General features: G+C 39.6%; 1 protein-coding gene across 1 annotated transcript; it reads left to right on the forward strand.

The window, feature by feature from the left end:
* The first annotated feature begins 7,112 nt into the window (after positions 1-7,112).
* On the forward strand, positions 7,113-9,962 carry LOC149841345 (UV-B-induced protein At3g17800, chloroplastic-like). The gene is made up of 4 exons (XM_090003775.1): positions 7,113-7,356; positions 7,657-7,817; positions 8,368-8,657; positions 8,768-9,962. The coding sequence occupies exons 2-4, from the start codon at positions 7,662-7,664 to the stop codon at positions 9,609-9,611; spliced, it is 1,290 nt and encodes a 429-aa protein (XP_089859901.1). The 5' UTR covers positions 7,113-7,356; positions 7,657-7,661; the 3' UTR covers positions 9,612-9,962.
* Positions 9,963-17,305: the final 7,343 nt, after the last annotated feature.

Consider the following 17,305-nt stretch of genomic DNA (forward strand, 5'->3'; position numbering starts at 1 on the left):
CCCAAAACCAATCTGAATGCGCATTCATACTTCATTTTTAGACACGTATCAGAAAATAGATTTCCGAGCATGGGTCCGAGGTCTGTCCGAGCTTGATCCAATTGAATCCCTAAAATCAAATTTCTATGGTACATGACCAATTGGATTTGGATCCGGTGAAGGGTGTTGCCTCTTCTTATAGTGGGTCCCACCGATGGCTACGATGGACGGTGAAGGTGCAGCATCACCGACATATCATCGGATCACTACACTATGTTGCAGTAGGTTCCATTTAAGGAACCCGAACGCCCAAAAAACCTTAAATGCAAAAAGTTATTGGGTTTGAAGTCTGGGCTGTGACACCTCTCCGTCTCTCCGGCAAACCCTCTCTCTTCAATTTAGAGAAGGAAAATGATTCTAGGGTTTCCTTTCTTTCTCCGTTGTGACTAAGAATCGGTGCGAAGTGCTAGGGTTAGGGTTTTAGTGGGTAATCATGTCGTCAACGGGGAAGGAGGGCTGCAAAGGTCGAGACTACGACAAGAAGAAGTCGAAGGGAACAATCAGGAGAAGAGCAATAGAAGATTTGAGGAGGATCATCATCGAGAGGGAGAGGTTTGAAGATATATAAAGGGATTCACATGGAGTCTCATGACCGCGATTGTAAGAAGATAGCAAATTTTGTTCGATTAATGTTGTATATACTTGTGTCTTTTTTTATCATCTTCTATGAGACTACTAAATAGCTCAACACAAACATCATAAGAAATACAATGAGTATATAATCTAAAATTTAAATTTATACAATCATTCATCCATCAACCTTTGCAACAATAATTTTGATATTTAAGAAGACAAAAATAAGTGATTTACTATGGAAAAAAAGAAAACTAAAATAAACAATACATTTAGTGTTATATAAAAGGGTTAAAAGAAAAAATGAAAAATATATTAAAATAACAACAAAAGAAAGTAGCTTAACCTCAGTTTTGGTGCTTTAAACCATCCTCTAACTTCAATTTCACACAAATTAAATCCTTAAGGATTGATTTTGAGAGTTGATAAAAAAAAGTTTGGACAAGACGAAAGTGACTACAATTTGATTTGAATCATACTTCTCAGCTCAAATTTAACAAAAGCTCAATATTTTAGGATGGATTTGATCTAAAAATGAGGGTAAGCTTAGAAATGAGGTTTGAAGAGGAAGAACACAAAAAAATTGAGGTCAAAATAATCCTCGATGGCTTAAAAATGGTACACAAGTGATCGGTTGCCACTTTTCTAGTATTGAAAAAAGTAAAAAAAGAGGTCCACTCGTACAATACAATACAATATGATACACCCCTATATCATATGACATGTTCAGTATCAGACCGATAATCATAACATTTATGATATACTTGTTATATCGTATTAGAGGTGTCAATGGGTCGGGTTTAGTTCGGACCCAAGTGAAATCAGACTTGGACCCAATTTTTGGGTATGGTATCGGGTTCACTATAAGAGAAACCATACCCAAACCCGATAAGAACTACATGAACCAGACCCAGATCATACCCGGTAAAAATAATATTTTTTATCATTTTTACATTGAAAATTTGTGGGTCCTAATTGAAACTTGGGTCGGGCCCATGTCTGGTATAAAATTTCACAAACTATACTCGGATCCATGTATTAATCGGACCTTCGGGTACATACTTGAATCTTAATCGGGTCTTCCTATTTATCACCATACTCCGATCCTGTAGGGTTTGCTCTGGGTCGGATCCAGATCGGGTCATGGTAAACCCGATCTGATCTCATTTATGTGCATGCTAAAGCATCCCATATGGGCTCTGCTTATGAGCCACATTTTGTAGCTGTGTTTGTAAGGGATTCTAATAAAGAGTTTTCTACTGATGAGGCATGCCTTTTAGTCATAATGGTTTTCAACACATATACCTTTTTTTGTGGTTGAAATGGGGACCTCTTGGTTAAGGATCGTAGCATATTTTTGTTGTACATAAAATGCATACCACCACATGGCACCATCAATCAAGTTAATTTTTCTTCTGTTTTTTTTGTACAAGTTTTACTGTCTACAAGGATGCAATATTTTTTGTTCCCTTCTAACAAAGTTCATGATATAAAAGTTCACGTGTATCCCCAAGGGGTTTGGTGCAGTGGGGTGGGGGCCTTGGCCACTAGACGGGTGGTCAAGGTTCCATTCCCATGGGTGTCTCCTCTCTGTGCAAGTTGACACCTAGCATAGGCCTCGGGGGTGAGGGTCCTAGCCTTGGAGTTTTATTGCAACAGGTATGATGAATGTAAGTATGGCAGGCTGTGCAGTTTCTTCTGAGTTATAAATAAAAAAAAAGGGTTTACATGAGTAGTGATTGAATCTTGATCTCATGAGGTTCCTGGAAAAAGCGGAAGTCTGTCTCTTGATGCTTTATCAAAAGTTAAGAAGGCTTTACAAAATCGTAAAGAGTTGACAGAGAAGTTAAGAACATGCGAACCTTGTGCTGCCACCTTTTGGAATCAGTGCGGAGCATGTTTTCTACCTGAATATAAATCATAAATTTTTGTAAATCCAACGGTTTAGTTTTAGAGGGTATTTTTCTAATTTTACCCTAACCTCTTTGTATAGCTTAACTACACTTTTTGAATCATTGTTATATCCAGCAACACTGAATGACTTTTTGTAAATTTGTAGACTACTATTTAAGAAGGCATCCATCTTCTGTATTTTGCATCTCAATCAATAGAAAAGAAGACTGTGGTCATAGATGTAAGCAATTCTTGCTAAACTATGTAAAATTCTTGTTTTTGTGTGTGGTTGTTTCTTTTTTTTTTTTTGCATTTTTGTGCTTGTTTCTTCGATACATCAGTAGGTCAAAGGGTTGTTTGCAATCAAATTGAGTTAGCTTAGTTATCTCCTAGCTACCAATATTTATGTATTTACGGTAGTTGTCATTTTGCAAAACTATCGTTTTAAGAATGTTGAAAATTTTAGTAGGTATGACAACTGAGCTTAAATCACAACTGAGCTTTAATCAAGTAGGCTCGGAGTCCTGCATTACTTTTGAAGTCATGGTTGACCCACTTAAGAACAAGTCGTTGATGCAATGGGCATTCGTAAAACTTTGCTCCATCACCTACTTGCAAAGGTGGACTTATCAAACATTTCATGGCATCAATTTCTCTACATTGTTTCATGCTCTTTGGTCCACCAAAGAGACATGGATTTAAGGCCACAATTTCCTTTGCTTCTCCCTACTAAAGATCTTCTCCGACCAGCCAGCTAAGCATATTGGGTGGATAGATAGACACCCAATTCCATGAATCAAAATTCACAGTGTTCGCATTGAAAATTGAGTCGATCTGAATCTAAAGTCCCCCCCAACTTCGATGGTTTGGAAAGTGATATTTTTGGAGGAAATGACAGAAATGGTCTTGAGGAATTTCAGAAAAGACAGATATAGGAGGTGAGAAGAACCCCCCTGTTTGGCAGTGCATGGCTGAAGGTTTTAAAAAGTACTCAGTATCCTTTCCTGAAAAGGATTTCTCAATTATCTTAAACAAGGATTTAAAAGAAATTAACGGATGTGAAGTTTCCTCTTATCTTTCACAAATCTGCCAAGGCCTTTGTCCCAAACAAGTTTTAGACTTTTGTAAGCCTTGATTTTTTTAACTATCCTTATTCACTTTGGAACTTTTCTGAATTCTTTTTCTTTTTTTTGGATTTATAACCTGAAGAAATTGCACCCGGCACGAAGACCTGATCATGCTGGTTTAGGTATGGCCGACAGTGTAAAAATCCAAGGCTAAGACCCTTGTCTCATGGGAATCGAACCTTGACTTCTTAGCAGCCAAAACCCCCACCCCACTATGCCAACCTCTCTTGGGGCTACTTTTATGAATTCTTAGAAAAGAGAAATTGGACGCCCATTGCACCAATATATATATATATATATATATATATATATATATATATATATATATATATATATATATATATATATATATATATATATATATATATATATATATATATATATATACTTACTCTCACCTTATAGAAGCTTCAAATTTTTAAAATTTGAGTTTTTTTTGTTGATCAAACCCTATAGATATGATCTACAATCATTATTTAGTAAAAAACAAGTTTTGTATCATGTGATTATGGCATACATGAAGTTTTTTAAGATCTTCAAAAATCAAATGCTCATAATGTACTATAATTTCATGAGTTGAAAAAACCTAATTTGATGTTCAAAAACATGATTCCTATCAAATGAACTGTGTTAAGTCTATCTATAAGATCTGATTAAGAAGATGCAGCCTACAACTATGACATATATATGTCACGGACATAAAAAAATTTGCAAACCTGCGATGCGCCAAACTTTCAAGTGTGGCCAGCCTAACTGCCAAAGGCCGCGCACCGACATTTTTTCATGTGCCGAATTATTTCATTGGTCGTGCACAGCTGCCAAGCAAAAACTGATTAAAAGCATCTCCAAATGAGTATTCTATATGTACTGTGCCACTGGCCTCACACATCATTCTTTAGTACATCACCATCATGTTCGATGAATAATTAAAGAGGTCACCATCCAAGTTCCAATGAAGGGGTGACACTCACACCCAATCGAACAACCAACCAATTCAAACGACAATGCCACACTTCTAAGGTTGTAATGCGACCTCTTGATAGCATCACTCGAGAAGGCTTTGCAGGTTTGTAATGGACGGAGGAAGATTAATCTCAAGACCGCCTACCTTTTCGGTCAATTGATAGTTGTTACGACATAGCAATCAACACTACCCAAATTATTTATCGATGCCTAGGCATTCACTCGCCTAGCCCTGAGTCACCATACTTGGTTAAAAACACTAACCCACACACACCTTCATGCTTTCAAATGCTATATGTGAGATACTCATTTTAATCGAGAGGTCCTTAACCAAATCCTCAAAGAAAACATCCTTTGATCTGTTGGCACTGCTTAACTAAACAATGCTCAACGTCTGTGTTGCCATACATGTCGCACCAACGACGATACCCTTGCCTATCGCATGTCATGTTACCATTGCATATCACAGATTAAGCCAACACCACATGTTTCTACACTCGATGCATTTTCCACTCAATAGAGCTTCACACTGCACATGCCTTATTCCAAAAGCTCGGTCTAAGATATTCTCCTCCACCCAAACTATTGTCATCATCGACAATGTTGGTGCAGATAAAAACACAATCTTTACTAATATGCCAGTCCTCTTTTGCACTTATCTTTGGTCTTCTTTTCTTCACCGTACTCGACATGTTTTGGCTTTCATCCATCATCGCCGCAACCTTTAGCACGTCAAGTCCCATTCCTCAATGTGCCTCAAATCATTTAGACAACAATCTTTCAATCCATCAATATCAAATATTCTTCACTCGTGGGATTCCAATATAGTCTCATACACAAGCGGGTCATCCTCGCCTGCACGACAAACTTGTCATCTTAACGCTCATGGCTGAGGCGCCTTTCAACCCTAGCAAGAGTAATTTTATGCTCTTCGTGGTCCTCGTAGAGAAAAACGACCACCAACGCGTGCCGCAGGAATATCAACTCTATTAAAGTACTAACTTATGGTTTTCAATGGTCTAAATTAGTCCTCAAGTGAGAGACGCCTACTTGCGTATCACTTCAAAATGGTCCTTCAAAGCATCTTCCTAGTCACTCGTCTACATAAAGGGTAACTTACGGCTCAATATTATAACTCACATTCGGAGCCAACATTTTACAACTCTCATCCGGAGACAACAAATATGTTCTCGTAGGAACTGAACTAATGAGCCACGAATAATAACTTTTTTCGCACACACAATCTACAGAGTAACTGTCAAACTCAAGGGACCAAAATAATGAGCATTCTGCTGAAGATGGACACTCCACTAACCCACAATCTCAGGAGAGAACATATAAGTTTAATTGAGTCACTCATACTCAAAGGTACAAATTCATCCAACTGAATCTAACATGTATTCTCTGCATGCACAAGACAAACGTCATGTTTCACCTGCAAGTCTGACGCATAACTGATAGGAATCTTTGGCTTATTCATATTCCCTTAGTCAACTAAACAACAACTGTATACTTTTACTTACCATCGACAAGATGACCCACACTATCCTGCTAAAAATTTGCTTCTGTGCTAGATCAACTATATCTTAATTACATAAATTCACTTAAACAGGATAAACCATCCTATTGTTGGTTTCCAACTTAAACAAACGATCGTTGCCCTCTTCAGTGTTGCACTCACTGAACAATAAGGTCTCCATAAATCTTTCTGCTCTTATGTCAATTTGTCATGGATGTAGAATTTTTTGCAAACCTACGACAAGCTAGACTACCCAATCTGGCCAGCCTAACGGCCAAAGGCCGCACACCAACACTATTGCATGTGCCAAATAATTTTATTAGCCTTGCACACCACTCCGTGCATAATTGCCTAACAGAAGTTGATCAAACATATTTTTAAATATGTATTCTACCTAATCCATACTACTGGCTCCACACATCATTCCATAGCGCATTTTCATCGTGCTAAATGAATAACCAAAGGGATCATCGTCTAAGTTCCAAGGAAGGGGTGACACTTACACCCAACTAAACAACTAACCAATCCAAATGACAATGCCACACCTCTAAGGCCGTAGCACGACCTCATGATAGCATCACTCTAGAAGGCCTTGCGAGTATGTAATAGACGAAAGAAGATTAATCTCAAGACCGTCCAACCTTTCAATCAGTTGATAGTTGTTACGTCATAGCAAGCAACACTACTCAGATTTCTTAGTGATGCTTAGGCATTCACCTTCTTAACCCCTATCCAAGTTGAGAGGTCCTTAACCAAATCTCTAAAAATGACATCTTTGATCTGTTGGCACGACCTAACCGAACAACGCTTCATGTCTCTGTTACCACACACTATCGCATTAATGATATCATTGACTATTGCATGTCTTGCTACTAAAGTATATCACCGATCAAACAAACGGGTACCACACATTCTTCGGATCTCAATACTTTACATGCCGGGTTCTCAAAATTCGATGCAATATATATATATATATATAAAAAAAAGCAAACAAATATCGAAGAGAAAATAGTGTTTCTGGAACTCCCCATTTATCCCTTTTCTGACTCAGAGTTAGCCACGCTCCCCTTCCCAAACCACAACCCTCGCTTCCCTCCCCCACCTCTCTTCTTTTTTAGTCGACGATTTTTATTGTTGTCGTCTGCATCTCGATTTCGAAGTTTTCCGATTTCAGAAGCCACCGACGTTTCTCTCTCTCCCTTTTTTTTGTTTCATAAGGTCGATCGTAGTCATCGGAACCAGGTAATGGTTGTTGAATCAAGCATTGAATACTCGCGTTCAAGGGTTATGGTTGGGGTTTAGGAGTTTCTTGTCTTGGAGCTTTAGTCTTGGGGTGTTCTTTTCTTTCCCCTTTATAGCGTAAGTATGGTTGGGTTTGGGGGATGGGAGATATTGATCAGTAGTGTGGAGTTTGTGGTTCAGGGGCAGGGGTTGGGAGTTCAGGGTTAGAGTTTTGGTGGGCATTTTTATTGGTTTATGGATGTTATCCTCATACTTTAGTTTTTTTAATGGTGTGGATTTGATGGATGAATTTGAGTGTAGGGAGGATGGACGCGATTGCCGTTCTTGGCGGACAAGGGGTTTTTGGATCTGGTTCTGGTGTTGCTAGAAAACCTAAATTCGTGTCGAAATCTGCAAAATCGAGCGATTTCGATGTGAAAACGGTGGCTTTCCGGGCGGGCTTACCCAATGGGTTTCTCAAGGTAGGGGAACTCCTGCTTTTGTTTGTTTATTGAAAGGCTAAAATTCTGTTTGTCTGAATCTTTTGCATTGCTAGTAATGACCCTATGTGGTAATGATCAGTGGCTGATCTTCATTTCGACGTGTTATCGAGTTGATGCTCGGCTATGTTGGCTCTGAGCCTCTTCTTTGGTGTCTTTCGTTTCCATCTTTCTTTTCTTGAAAAATTCAAGCAGTTAGACAAATTTTCTCTATGGAATATAAGGAAAGCTCCGTTTCTTATTGCTTTATCTTACTTGCATCAGACTCAGTATTGATGATAGTATAATGCAACTTGGCTGTTAAATTTCTTATTGCTACGTTTCTTAGGAAAATGTATATGTTCTTTGGGAATTCATTATCTGTTAAATTCAAATTGGTTTGATGGAGAAGCTTCTAGCTGTAAAATGGTCATTGATTGTTTTATGCAAGTTGCAATTGTGGGCAATGTTATTCACCCTTGAGTTTATGGGTGTTTTGGCGAGGAAATCCGAACTCACAGGGGCTCTTTTGCTTTGCTTTTGGATGATACAGCATTGCCAATCGAATTTTGTACTTGGGAACTGGCAGAGGCGGTCAGCTTACAAAGGTAGGAGGAACATGGCTGCAAGGGCTTCAATGGATCCATCTGGGTCATCGGCCCCGATCGCTCCCCTTCAATTGGAATCACCAATTGGGCAGTTTCTGGCTCAGATACTGAGAAGCCACCCTCACCTTCTCCCTGCAGCTGTTGATCAGCAGCTCGAAATGCTACAAACAGACCGAGACACAGCTGCACAGAAGGAAGAAACTGCCACTTCTGGCACAGACCTTGTCTTGTACAGGTTATCATCTGTTGTGTACTTCAATTAGAACCAATTAGACCAGAGTATATTTTTGTTTTTCACCATGGTGTTGGCTTGGTCTCATTTTTCCTGTATGTTGCTAACTTTAGGAGAATTGCTGAGGTAAAAGTTAATGAAAGAAGAAGGGCATTAGAGGAGATTCTGTATGCATTGCTTGTGCAGAAATTCATGGTTGCAGATATTTCATTGATATCGTCTTTATCGCAATCATCAGATCCCACTGGTAAGGTGGATACATGGCCATCTCAGGATGAGAAGCTTCAAAAGGTTCATTCTCCTGAAGCGTATGAGATGATCAAGAACCATCTGGCTCTTATACTGGGAAACCGTTTGGGCGATTCAAGTTCCATTGCTCAAATAAGCAAGCTTAGAGTGGGTCAAGCCTACATGGCATCTATTATGTATGGTTACTTTCTGAAAAGGGTGGATCAGAGATTCCAGCTCGAGAAAACGATAAAGACTCTTCCTTTTGATATGGGCGAAGAAAGCAGCTCAGTTCAACAAGAAATGACTGATGAGCCAAGAGCCAGTGCCTGGGCTCAAAGTCAGAGCGGGAATTCGAGATACTCTCAACGTCCTTCCACTGCAGAGAGTGGTGCACAAACTGCAAATACTGGTTTTAATTCTAATGGTTTTGGTTATGGAATGAAATCATATCGGTTGCGATCTTACGTGATGTCATTTGATGCTGAAACCCTTCAGAGGTATGCTACCATAAGATCTAAAGAAGCTGTATCTATAATCGAGAAACACACCGAAGCATTGTTTGGAAGGCCCGAGTTCTCTGGGAACGGCGATCCTTCCAAAGAGGAAGTTATCAGGATCAGCTTTGCTGGCTTGACCACTCTGGTACTGGAGGCTGTAACCTTTGGATCCTTCCTTTGGGACATGGAGAGCTATGTTGATTCGAGGTACCATTTTGTCACAAACTGAACTGAACAGCAATTTCTGTATGACACGAAACCGAGATCGCATCTGCGGGCTTCACTAGGGTGAGAATGGTCTTTCTGAAAAACTATAGCCATTTCATTTACAGAAGAAGCATGAGGCTGTTATTGATGATCCAAATTGTATATGCTTAATTGTGCATATAGCTTGTAGAATTGGCAATGGTCTTGCTAGCTGTAATTTTGAAGTGGCCTCTATATTCAACAGAATGTACATCTTCTTCTTAGGCAGTTATATTTTGATTCTGAAGCATAGCTTTGAGTATTTCCTTGTATATTAAGAAATGGTGATTCTATCTTAAGAACAATGATTATGTATTGATTAGTTTTTGATAAATTTGCCAATCTATAAGCTACAGACATTTACTTGGTCTTGATGAGATGAAGACCTGCATTTCTTTATTCAATCTTTGGTTTCCTCGCCTTCTGCAATTCGAGATCTCACCCGGACTCGGTTTTAGCAGCAATCTCTGTGAACATAAATAATTGTGATATATTGTGCAACAGTGGCAACAAACTCATAACCCTCGTCTCATCTATTAATTAGGAGATTACTTACAGGAGTTTTTAAACGCCTGTATTCTATTATATGAATGTTGTTTTCGAGGTTGGAGGTAAACTAAATAAAATGGCAATCATTTGGTGAGATTTCACATTATATATATATATATATGAAGTGCTGCATGGCGTTCCACCACAATTGGTTTCTGGCTCTGGACCCATTTGTGCCGATGCTCTAAGGCCCACCAATTTGCATTCCTTTCTGCACCATTAGAAATCCATCATAAGAAGAGCACATCACATGAAGTCTATGTGTTGCATGCTGGTACGCTACTCTTGCTGTTTCGTGTGATGTGTGGTCATCTTAAAATGGCCGGTTGGTTATAATAATAGAAATGACAGTGTTTATAACTAGTGGTGTCAACTGGTCGGGTTTGGTTCAGGCCCAGGTGGAACCAGACTCAAACCAGATTTGAGATGATGGTACCAGGTCCGGATCCAAGTCTAATCAGACTCACCATAAGAGAAATAATACCTCTATTCTATAATGACTACATGAACCAGACTGGTAAAATAATATTTTTATCATTTTTACATTGAAAAACTGGATTTTAATCGGAACTCGGGTTGGGCCTGGGTATGGTATAAAATTTCACAAACCATACCCGGATCCATGTATTAATAGGACCCTTTGGGTTCGACCAGAATTCTAATTGGGTCTTCTTATTTATCACCAAACCCTGACCCTATAGGGTTTGGTACAGGTTGGGTCTGGGTCAAACCCTACCCATTGACACTTAGTTACCAAGGAAAAAATTGAAGCCGTAATAGTATGAAGTGATTATGCAAATGCATGAAAAATGAAAAGGAAGTACACAGAAGCAATATGAAGTGCAGACTGAAGCAAACAAGAAATGATGTGAACACAAATATAAAACAATATAAAATGATATAAAACCAATGTGCAAGTTTGTTATAAATAAATTATAATTTTTTAATATGAAAAATGTAGAAAGTGAGAGAGTAGCCAATGGAAAGTGAGAGAAAGATGTTAAGGAAGCGAAAAAGAATGAATTTGGGAAATGAGGAAGTAGCCGACTTCCATTAAAAGTAATTGAGTTTCTCGTATTTGGGAAGCAGGTTTTTCAAAGCTTTCCCTCCTTTAGGAGAAGTGAGGAGTTTCTCACTTCCCAAATGAACTTTCCCATGTAACAAGAAGCTTCTAGTAAATATGGCTTATACCCACATGCTTTTGCAAGTTGGATGGAGTACGTGGATTTGAAAAAGTGAAGACCATCAATTTCTGGAATTGCCGATTCTATTTTTCAGTGAAAGTACAAAAGGGGGGAGACTGCAAAAATTTCTTTCTCATTTCCCATATACTGCCTTCTTAATAGGGTACCAAATTTAAACCCAACTCCTCAGCTCCCATCTGAGACCCCTGCTCCCAAATAGACCCTTAACCCATTCCACATTTTTGTTTCCAACACTTCCTATCATGTGATCTCAAAGCTGTGAATGGGGTTGGTGAAGCAGATTAGCTTTGGGTTAGGGCAAGAATGGCAACCTTGGGACTATTTAATGCTTTGGCAAGGACTATCTTAATAACAGAGGAATCCTACGTGCATGATCCTGAATTAAGAGACATGCTGCATTTTGGCCTTTGGACGGGGCCCTTAGTGGGCTCAGGTCCTCTCGAGCAAGGCTCGCAAGCCAAGTCCATGTCCATGTGTTATTGGTAAGACCAGCCTCGGTTGAGAAAATATTTAACCCATATCCAAGCGTGGTGAAATTTACTGGTTGGACCAGGCCAGGCCTGAGACTAATCAGGTTTCGGGCTGCACATACCCAGCCCAAGTAGGCACTCTGTTTAACGACGAGAAACCCTTGCCGAAGCGAGGAAGAACCCTGGGTGGGGCCCCACGACCACCCTGCCTTAGCCCACCTTTGAAAGCTACGTGTGCACTAGTGGGGTTTGATCCGGGGTATTCAACTCAACACTTTCACAACCACCCCACTGGCCATGGGGGCAACCCCTGTCGATGGTAGCCCAAGTGGGCAGTCAATGGGCCATGAATACTTGGCCTGAACCTCTAAGGTACTGTTTGGATGACAAACAGAGAAAAGCAGGTTTTCAGAGAGAGCAAATTTAGTCCATTTCATATTACCACTTGTATGAATCGATTGAACTGTTCCCTTTTTCTTTTATTGTCTTTTTTTTTTTATATTAACACGGAAAAACTGCCCCCAAGATCAGAGATCTAACCGCTGGCTCTGCCTACTGTACTTACGATCACTGTCCTTTCACCGTAAAACTCCATTGGCTTACAATCACATATAAACAAATTTCAATTAAAAAAACTACAGAATCTTTCATCCCGTCCCCCGGAGCACCTCCTGCACCCTTTCTCTTTCTCTTTCTTTTTTTTAAAAAGCAAAGCTGGAGTTAGACAATTCAACCTACCACTGGGTTTTGAACCTACAACGTCCCACCACAAGGAGACGTGCACTGACAGCTTCTACCATCTCTTTCCTAACAAAGAGATGGGAAAAGTAGTGACGGCCATTACAAAATCATAATAAATGCGAGTTTCACCCACAATTTGTTTACATTATGATCAACTATGAAGAAGAAGAATATGGTCAATTTTCACAAGATGGTCAGCAAAACGCAAGGGCGCGTTTGTTACAAGGCAAGCCCGGGATCTCACTTTCTTGTGAAATGCACACATGTGGGAAACTGCTTCCCTATGGGAGAGGATGTGATCCACTTTCATACAAAAACAACCTTTTCGTGTAGCAGTGGGCTCCACTGCTAGAATCCTACTGGATTCCGTTTCAAGCCCTGTGGATCTTTCCCACCTTTTGGTGTGAAACAAATGCTTCACCCCCAAGAGATGGGAAGTAGGCCCGTTTTTTCCTGCGACAATGGGGACACTTTTCCATGGGAGATGAAGTGAATGTGACGCAGGAAACCACAAGTTTCGTATGAAAACAGGTTTTGACAACATTTCAGGTGATACGTTGCAATTCCAATCTTTTTGCTAAAAGCCCGTCTTTATTTTTTTCTCTACATTTTTTCCCGCGGAGACATGAGCAAACCCATCATACCTTCACCTTTTTACTCATTTTTCTGTTATATTCTCCTCCACGTGTGAAAAAAAATGACTTCCCTTTTTACATCTTTAGAAGTCTATGATTGATCAGTTTCCTTTTCTCATTATTAGCACCATTTATCAAATCCAATTATTTGTAAAATTATTCTTAGAATCTAGACATATTCATCGTTGGTTCATTACTGGGTCGATAAGTTAAAATTTATAAGAAGCACGAAGCGATGAATAAGTTTAAAAGTGAAATAAAAATAAAAGAGAAAGTGATAGGGGATCAAATGAAAAGCAAAATACAAATGAAAGGAGAAAGAAATAAAAACTAAAAACAATAATTATTCTTAAATTTTATGATTTCTTGGTATAAGAATTAAATTCTTCTCAAAATCTAAAAATGATATTGTCAATTTAAAGAAAGTATATAAGTAAACGAAAATCACGAAAGAAAACATATAAAAAGCATAAAAATAGAAGCATAAGAAAAGCATATAGGAATCATGTTGAGAAGTAGAAAAGAAACCTATGGGAAGTATAGAAGAAGTGAGAAAAGATTGAGATTCCTATCATTTTCAAAAGCAAAGAGTTTCGTGCTTTAGTTTTGAGAAAGTACACTTTCTACGTATCTAAGAAGCTTTCAATAACTCTGAGCCTACCCACCAGGGTTGTCCATCGTTAGATGAACGACCCAAAATGCATAGCCTGCACGCATCTCACATTTGAGCAAAGACACTGTTTAGAGGCAGTTGTGCTCACCGCTAGAAAGCCTTTTAGCAGGCCTCATGCATGCATAGGCCCGTATAGGCAGGGAAGGGCCCTTGTCTTCATTAGATTACCCAACTGAAGATGTAACATGGAACTTACTAACTTTGATAAAAAATGAGAGAGAGAGAAAGAGAGAGAGAGAGAGAGAGAGGGAAATCTGAGATGAGATTTGATCCCGCACCCTTCGTCTCAAGCTTCTTCACACCCAAAGGGGGGGGGGGGGGGGGGGTGGCAGCCCAGTCCTGCCTCCCGGCCAGTTAAAAAAAAACTTTTAAAAGCCCAGTCCTAGCCCAACCCTGATTCTCGGGTCGGATCTAGCACCTGGCAAGGGCGGGCACCCGCTCATGCTGGATATGACCCATTTAACTTATTACCCCTCAGCCCCTCTTCTTCTTCGATATTGATTTTGAGTGATCTAGCCCTTGCCCACGTCTTCCCCAAATCCCCTAACTTTCGACGACCGATCCAACGTCGCTCAGCCGCCCAGCTTCTTCTCCGACGCAAGTTGAGTTTCTCCTCCGACGTCAGCCGCCCACGCTTCTCCTCCAAGCCTTCGGTGCTGCTCCCGTGCTCCTGAGTGAGCGAGATGACAAGACACCGACTGAGCACGATGATGAAACACTGATCTTTTGGGTAATTTGACTAATCAAATACGTGCTAGTTTGATTTAATCAAATTATAGGTAAATTAGAGTGGATTTAATCAAATCAACTTCGAAGTATGGTTGATCCTGACCTGAAACAATTCACTGTATTTATTTTTTATCAAATTTTATTTAAAATAAAAAAACAATTTACCCATTTTATGTTGCTGGTAACCGTCGGGGTCCATTTTACTTGGTACTTTTGTATTTTGATTTATTTTGTCATAAATAAAATTTATGCATTGTTATGAACTTCAAATTATCGCACCAATGTTATATGTTGCCATTAGATAATGTTTAATAACTTTTCATTGAGGTTAAGAAAGACTGCAGCAGATAGTTAATTTGATTTGTCCATATGAAATAGATTTTTATTAATAATTGTAGCCATTTTTTATTTTATGTTAAAAAAATGGGGGGGCGTTACCCTCGAACCCCCGACTATCACACCAAATTTTTTTTTTTTGCTATACCCCTGTTTGCCCCCCCCCCCCCCCCTCCCCCTCACATGAATCCTAGTTACGCCCCTGTTCACACTAGGGGTGGCAAAATCTGACACGACCCGCCAACCCACTTCTTAGCCAGGTTTGGGTTTGGCATAAACGGGTCGACTCGCGTAATCCATTTATTAAATGGGTCAGGTTCGTGTTAGGGGTATGCCAACCCGCCAACCCGTTTGACCTGTTTAATAAACGGGTTAGGCAGGCAGGCCAACCCGTTTACACGAACCCGTCAACCCGTAACCCGTTTATATTTAAAATGGTTTTTTGGGATGATTAAATTCGCAACCCGTTTGTAATTCAAACTGATAATCGTGTCGACCCATTTTAAATATACACAACACTTTTAAATATTTAAAACATGCCCTGCAGAAGTGATAACTTGAGAGCAATAACATTAAATGTGAGAGAGAGAAAGAAGTGGAAAGTTAATCACATAGGTGACAAGACTTGAGAGCAATAACATTAAATGTTTTCATCTGAAAAAAGTATTATTTTTTTTAACATCAAATCAAGCTAAAAGTATAACTCTTTTTAATTTCTTCCTACTTAAAATAACCCCCCTTCTTATTTCCTGCTTGCAACATTTTTTAACATAGAGATATAATCGTGTCGGGTCGACCCGACCCGTTTATTAAACGAATTAACCGTGTTGGGTCAGGTTACCCATTTAATAAATAAGTTGTGTTCGTGTTTGCCATATTCGACCTGTTTAATAAATGGGTCAAGTTCGTGTTACCCGCCAACCCGACACTATTTCCACCACTAGTTCACACCCACACCCCTAATAGCTAGGTGCCATCATGTGGGCCCCACACTAAATATACACAAGTTCATTTTTCTCTCCCAAAAAATGTATGAAAGCAGTTTGCTTAACTAACCAAACATCTTTGAAGTCAATAATCCATCAAGAATCCTCACATTCACAAACAATATATTCATCCACTTTGCTTCCAAGTAAGAGAAATTAAGGCACAACCCTAATACTCTTTATGTAAACTTCCAGCAAACTTTACAATCATTTCATGCCTGAATTTAAATAAAAAACCTTCGTAATGTGGACTTAGATGAGTTAATCTATCTCAGCTTTTTCTTCATTTATATTTTTAACACCAGATATAACAAGATAAACAAAAGAGTGAATAGTCTAAAATAGTGAGTAACAGAGGAAATATCACCCAACAATCACAGCCACTAACTCTTATTGATTCAAAAGAGTTATGGGCTTTAAGACCCACTCGGCCGGAGTGATTAATTAAATGATGATCTTACCCTTCAATTCAATGTGGGCGTGGTAAGACTTTTAAATAACCAAAATACCTCTTACTCGGAGTCCGATGAAAAGGGGTTATGCCTGCCGTTAGCCCTTCGCCGAAGGAAGAGGCTCCCACTAACGGCATTGAACCCCTGGAAATTAACGCCGTCACCCCATCCACCGTTCCACCCTTCCCTTGAACCACGATAGGCGGGCCCCACAGTCAACGGCTACCTTCCCCATGACGTGGCCGTAAACCTGACACGTCAGCGCCCGCGTGGGTATCGGGATGCACGCGATCCGACTCAGCCAGAAAACGACAGCTCTCGTTACACGTGTGCTACAACGGCTTCCCGTACTCCATTGTTTTTTACTGCCACCTACACAGACCTATATGACGATAATAGCCTTATTCTTCTGCAGTATTCACTCTTGTACGCTTCGCTTCTACGCTTCTTATCCTTCCTTCTGGATACACAAGATTGACTGAAATGATGAATATGCCCCTGGTGAACATCAGAATCCCCAGGGAATGGTATGGTAATAGTTATGTAAATTAGAAGAGCGAGCTGGGCATCTGTGAGACTGCGTTTGCGTGTAAAATAAAGGTCGGTTCTTTTTATAAGGGTAGGGATGGTCTTTTCCACTTTCATGGACACCAACTTTAATTAATCTGTCTTAGTCAGACAAATCAATCAGGATTAATGCTAATTAATCTCAAAAAAGAAGAAAAATCAAATCACCGCACGAAATAAAAGGCCTGCCACCCTCTCTCTCCCTCTAAAAGCTACTCCATTCCTACCGCTCTTCTCTCTCTCTCAGGCTACTTTATTCCAGCAGAGAATCAATAAAGAAATGGAGAAACATCCTCTTCTTCCTCTTCTCCATCTCCTCTCCTTCTTCTTATTG

Source organism: Nuphar pumila, chromosome 4 (genome assembly GCF_984573655.1).
Source record: "Nuphar pumila chromosome 4, dmNupPumi1.hap1.1, whole genome shotgun sequence".
Lineage (NCBI taxonomy): Eukaryota > Viridiplantae > Streptophyta > Magnoliopsida > Nymphaeales > Nymphaeaceae > Nuphar > Nuphar pumila.